Genomic DNA, 5,382 nt, shown 5'->3' on the forward strand with positions numbered 1-5,382 from the left:
CCGCAGAGTACTGCCTTCAGCCCCGGGGTCCTCAGCACAAGAAGGACAGGGACCTGTTGGAGCAAATTCAGAGGAGGCCACGAAGATGATCTGAAGGCTGGAGCACCTCAGCTGTGAGGACAGGCTGAGAGAGTTGGGGTTGTTCAGCCCAGAGAAGAGAAGGCTCCGGGCAGACCTTAGAGCAGCCTTCCAGTACCTAGAAGGGCTACAAGAAAGCTGGGGAGGGACTTTTGACAAGGGCATGGAGTGATAGGACAAGGGGCAAGGGCTTTACACTGGAAGAGGGTACATTTAGACTAGATAGAAGGAAGAAATTCTTCCCGGTGAGGGTGGTGAGGCAGTGGCACAGGTTTCCCAGAGAAGCTGTGGCTGCCCCATCCCTGGAAGTGTTCAAGGCCAGGTTGGATGGGGCTTTGTCCAGGGCAGGGGGGTTGGAACTGGGTGGTCTTTAACCAAACCATCCTACGATTAGAGACTAATCCTATCTTCCAGGATTCAGACTGCCACACTTTTCACACAACAGCAAATCCTGCAGTCACATCCCTGAAGTATTTTCTCTCTTACCAAGTCCAAATCTATAGCCATCAGAGAACCGGGTACTGGCATTCCAGAAAACACAAGCACTGTCCACATGCTGGAGGAAGAACTCTGCTGTTTTCTCTGGGAAAGAGAGGCAGAGAGAAAAATTCAGTACGTATAGAACGATCATGCATTCCAATAAACACAACACAATACAGTGAACAGATATAACAATAAAACTTTCACATGCGACCTTATCAAACAGTATTTAAACAGCCTGGGCTAAGACATGTTCATTTATACCTTCTTCCCAGTATGCTTATCAAGCAGACACAGCTGCAAATGTTACAAGAAGTTTGCCAAAATTAGAAGAAAGCAAAAAGATGTCTAATTCTAAATACATCCAATCTAGAACCTGCAAACAGGGACAGCTGTATGACTGGGGAGAGGAGAAAGGACAGCTGCCCCAAACAAAATTTTGCAGTCAAATCGAGACAGTTAAACTACAGAGTCAGCTCTCCATTAATCTCAAACATGGAATTGTTCCAGATAATGAAAAATCCTAAACTAAATTGATATTGCAGGTAATATTTGGGAAATACAATGCAGAAAGACCACGTGAAATCAGCTAACCCACCCAGTTTAACATGCAAGACCTGAGCAAGCTCAAGCAGAGTTATGCAAGTCTCAGTCCTCTGGAGGACTGCGATCTTTGTAAGGCTGTGAGCTGCAGGTCAGTTGCCCTTAGAAACAAGATGAACACGAAAGATCAGCTCTATTTCCAGTACACTCCCTAGCGAGTCACCAGTGCACCAGGTCCCACAGCAGTGGGTTATGGTATCAAATGCATGCCTTTTAGTTACACTCATTTAAGTTCAGCACGAGGTACAGAAACACAAGCCTGCTTGACTCACACATTGATCAGCCACAGATCAAGACAACCTTACTGCAGCTGATCTTCAGGAGTTCCAGGCTTGGTTTGGTTGAGAGTCAACCTTTGGCTTCGCACAGCTCTAGCTAGGTTTTGAACCAGCAGTGTTCAAACTGCATGCAGGACAAGTGCTAGGGATGGGAGCAGCATAGAGCTGCACAAAGGAGCACAAGTTCACAACAAAGAGAAACTGTGAATTAAGGTAAATGCAGCTTTTATACTACGGATGCAGAAGTGGGAAGTAAAGGACTGGGGGAGGTAGGGGGAAAACATTTGTGTTTCTTGTTTACAAGACATAAAAATGACATGGGAAGACAAAGTGGATAAAGTCTGATCTTCCCTACAATCCCTATTCCCTCCAGGAAGGTACTATAGAAGCTCACCTCATCAGCTTTCAGAGGCCTAAGGACATCTCCAGGATTCAGGAGGTGTTCCTGCAAAACCCTCTGATGCAGTTAAGTCTGCACAATACTGGAACACAAAGTAATTTGCCTGGCAAGAGCATGTGCTGACTTACCATCGGCCAATTGCTCAAGCACATTCCTTAACATCCTGGAATAAGGGTCACACAATATGTTTCCTCTGAGTTGAACAGGACTGTAGGCCTCCCGTTGGTTGTGCCTACTACAGACCCAAGAGAAGAGCAACTACTGCAATGTAAGTACTTACACCAACACCAAGAACTGGCAGTCAAACCAAAACAGCAGCTTAAGGAAGCAGACTGATCACTAACCATTCTCTGTGATGATAACATCCGTGTGAGAACTTCCATACTTGTGAATATGTTCAACAGCCTCTTGGACACTGTCTACCACCTCAATGCAGCACTCCAGGTCCCCATATTCTGTGCGGAGAGATTTCACTTCTGAAGGGCTGAATGTCAAGTAAGATGCAAACTTAGGGCCAGCGTGAATCTTCACCTGTAATACCAGAAACATTTTGTGCTGCTGACCATACCAATGCCTTCCAGGTGAAAGTGTGGTTTCTTGTACTCTGTGTGGGATGGAGTTAATTTTCTTGGTAGCAGTCCTTATGGTGCTATGTTTTGGACTTGTGACTAAAACATTGTTGAAACCACACCAATGTTTTGGCTGTTGCTGAACAGAGCCTGCACAGCATCAAGGCTTTCTCTTTTTCCCCCACTTTGTCCCCCTAGCAGGAAGTTGGGAGGGGACTCAACCATGACAGCCGACCCCAACTGCCCAAAGGGATATTGCATGCCATATAGTGTCATGCACAGCAATACAAACTGAGGGGAGCGGGGTTTTGAAGAAGGTACCCATTGCTCAGCAGCTGGCTGGGCACTGGTCTACTTGCCACAGGTGCTGAGTAATTAGCTTTGCCTCACTTGTGTGAGTTTTGGGGGGTTGGTTTGTTGTGGGTTTTTTCCTTCCCCCTCTCTTCCCCTTTCTCCTTCCTCTTTCCTTTGCTTATCAAACTATCTTTCTTTCAACCCACAGGGTTCCTTGCTTCTGCTCCTCTTATTCTCCCCCCTGTCCCACTTGGGGCAGTGAAGAGTGAGCAAGTGGCTGGATGGTGCTTAGTTGCTGACTGGGGTTAACCCACAACATTTGTGAATCAAATGTTCACTCCACGCAGTGTAAGAAAAATAAGCCTACACTTTGGGAAATTTAGCAGATTGGTGAACTAGCAAGAAGGTACAATAGCTGACACACTAGGTTGGCTACCTATCATGACATGCTCCTAGTTCAGGACTCATTTCAAATTATTTAAAACAATCGCATCACTTACAGAGAAAGTCATCAGGCAGGAGGACAGTACACCACTAGTACTGGGAAAACAGCTAAAATATTGCATCCAGCCCTTGTTTTAAGAAAGCAACTGCAGTACAGAGAATAACTACAGGAATGCTCCCAAGTTTGCACCTACAAAAGACTTTGGATCTTGAATGGCTTTTATCCTTTCATTTTGTAAACTGACACCAGCCCTCTCTGAAGCATGTGTTTCAGACACAAAGGAGTTACTGGGTCCAAAACAAGAAAACTCATGCAGATATTTTTCATTTGTTATAAAGAACCTCTAATGCATTATCAACCTCTGAGTTTAATCATAGCAGCTGAGACACTTAAACAATTAGAGATAATTTAGAACTGATACAGCAGAGAAATCGCCATGCAAATGAAACACAGGAAATTTTGACAAGACAACATAAATGGGAAATAAGGCACAAGTCTGCAAAATTTGAAAGCTTTTAAGAAGTTATCTGTAAAATGTCATTTTCTTGTGCAACTACAAATTACTTTAATTGCATAATCCTGCCCAATATTTGTGTTTCTTCTTGTCGGGCCAGATTAGACAGAGGTAACATCCTCCCCACTGTATTAGGAGCTGGGTAGGTGGTGGTGGAAATGCACTAGTCGTCACATTCCTCCCATCCAAAATCCAGAGATCTACTCTTCACTCTAACCTCCCCAAGAAACAACAAACAAGACATGAAAAAAAAATAAAATCCATTAAGTGAGGACTCGCTCCTGACCACCTATCAGCTTCTTTTACTGTGACCTTTCAGCATTATCAAAACATAAGGCCTCTCTGTTTTACCCACATGAATCACTGCCTGTATACTCTATTTGCCAAATACATACTGCTGTGGGAAAACCCTTGATTTGAGTGAATTTACGCTACTTCATGGATATTTCTCTCCTTACGCATCTCTGCTACCCTTTACTGAGAAAACATCACCCGTGTCAAGACAACTAATTACTATACGGGCCTTTTGCTGTTTCTTTAACACATTAGGAGGGAAAATGGGTGGGGATAAAGGGCATGCAAGAGGAAAGGTTTAAAAAAATATGGATGAAGCAGATTGAGAAAGGAGGAAAAAAAGAAAGGGAATTCACTTGGGTAAGAAGTTAAATGAACAGATTCAAGAAGAGGAGGCTTTGCATCTGGGAGGTTAACAGCAATTAAGTCAGAATTAAGAAGCGCAGAGAAAGGGTTGTGTATATGCTCTTCTAATGCAGAAGATTATTTTTGCTATATAAAAGGGAGCATTTGTATCTTGTAGCTGTCCTGAAGAAGCTGCTTTCAGAACATTTCTGTGGAAAAACTTGACGTGTGGAGAAGCAAAGAGAGTTCTCCATAAGTTCATTTATGTGTACAGAGAGACATACGCACAACTTAAGTGTTATGCCATCACAAAACTAAAACAGGGCTACAACAGCCAGACCAAATGCTTCTAAAATGTTAGAAAAAAAAAATCAAACCAAACCACAAAATAAACCACAAGTATGAGTGACTAACCTGTTCTACTCTTAACATGTCTATGATCTGATCAAACAACGGGCTTCTCAGCAAGTCTCGATGAATTAAGAGAGTTTCCAGAGCATTACAGGCAGCAGGATATTCACACTTTGAGTCTCTGACTGAGGTTTAAGAGTAGATAATTGGTTACATAACATTTACAACAAAGATTTTGAACAGCATATAAATTATCAATTACCATAACTGTATCACATACTCCAAATACAAAGTTCAATTACACCCATGAGATTCAAGTCACCCTCTCCCAGCTTACTTATTCGTGTGACCTTCTCAACACTGGCATCCGTGTCCACATACACATGACAGATCCCTTCGCTGTGTCCCATCACTGGGATTCCCTTAGCAGCTTTCTGGATATTCCTGACTAGCTGTGATGAACCACGTGGAATGATTAGATCTATCAGCTTATCCAAACGGCAGAGATCTTCTACTTCCTCTCTTGTGTTCACCTGTGGTAGTTGCAATACAAACTCTCAAGTTCTGCCCATACTTTTTATACATACCATAGCAAAGAAATTGTTGATTTAATCCCAGGCACTTACTAGTTGTACTGCATCTTTGACTCCGTGAATGCAGAGTGCTTCCTGTGTCAGATGATGAAGGATTTGATTGCTATGTGCTGCATCTTTCACTCGTTTACGTAGTAA

The 5,382-nt window shown here is 43.2% G+C and overlaps 1 protein-coding gene across 1 annotated transcript in view; it reads right to left on the minus strand.

Annotated features, from left to right (window-relative positions):
- Positions 1-5,382, minus strand: part of ALDH18A1 (aldehyde dehydrogenase 18 family, member A1) — a 29,012-nt gene that overhangs the window by 1,516 nt on the left and 22,114 nt on the right. Inside the window, exons 13-17 of the mRNA XM_009703752.1 lie at positions 5,278-5,382; positions 4,989-5,184; positions 4,715-4,836; positions 2,184-2,370; positions 565-660 (exon numbers count right to left, since the gene is read on the minus strand). The exon at positions 5,278-5,382 is cut by the window's right edge and continues 69 nt beyond it. Of these exons, the coding sequence (XP_009702054.1) occupies positions 565-660; positions 2,184-2,370; positions 4,715-4,836; positions 4,989-5,184; positions 5,278-5,382 (706 nt within the window). The remainder of the gene's footprint in view (positions 1-564; positions 661-2,183; positions 2,371-4,714; positions 4,837-4,988; positions 5,185-5,277) is intronic.

Source organism: Cariama cristata, unplaced genomic scaffold (genome assembly GCF_000690535.1).
Source record: "Cariama cristata isolate BGI_N322 unplaced genomic scaffold, ASM69053v1 scaffold107, whole genome shotgun sequence".
NCBI classification, from domain to species: domain Eukaryota; kingdom Metazoa; phylum Chordata; class Aves; order Cariamiformes; family Cariamidae; genus Cariama; species Cariama cristata.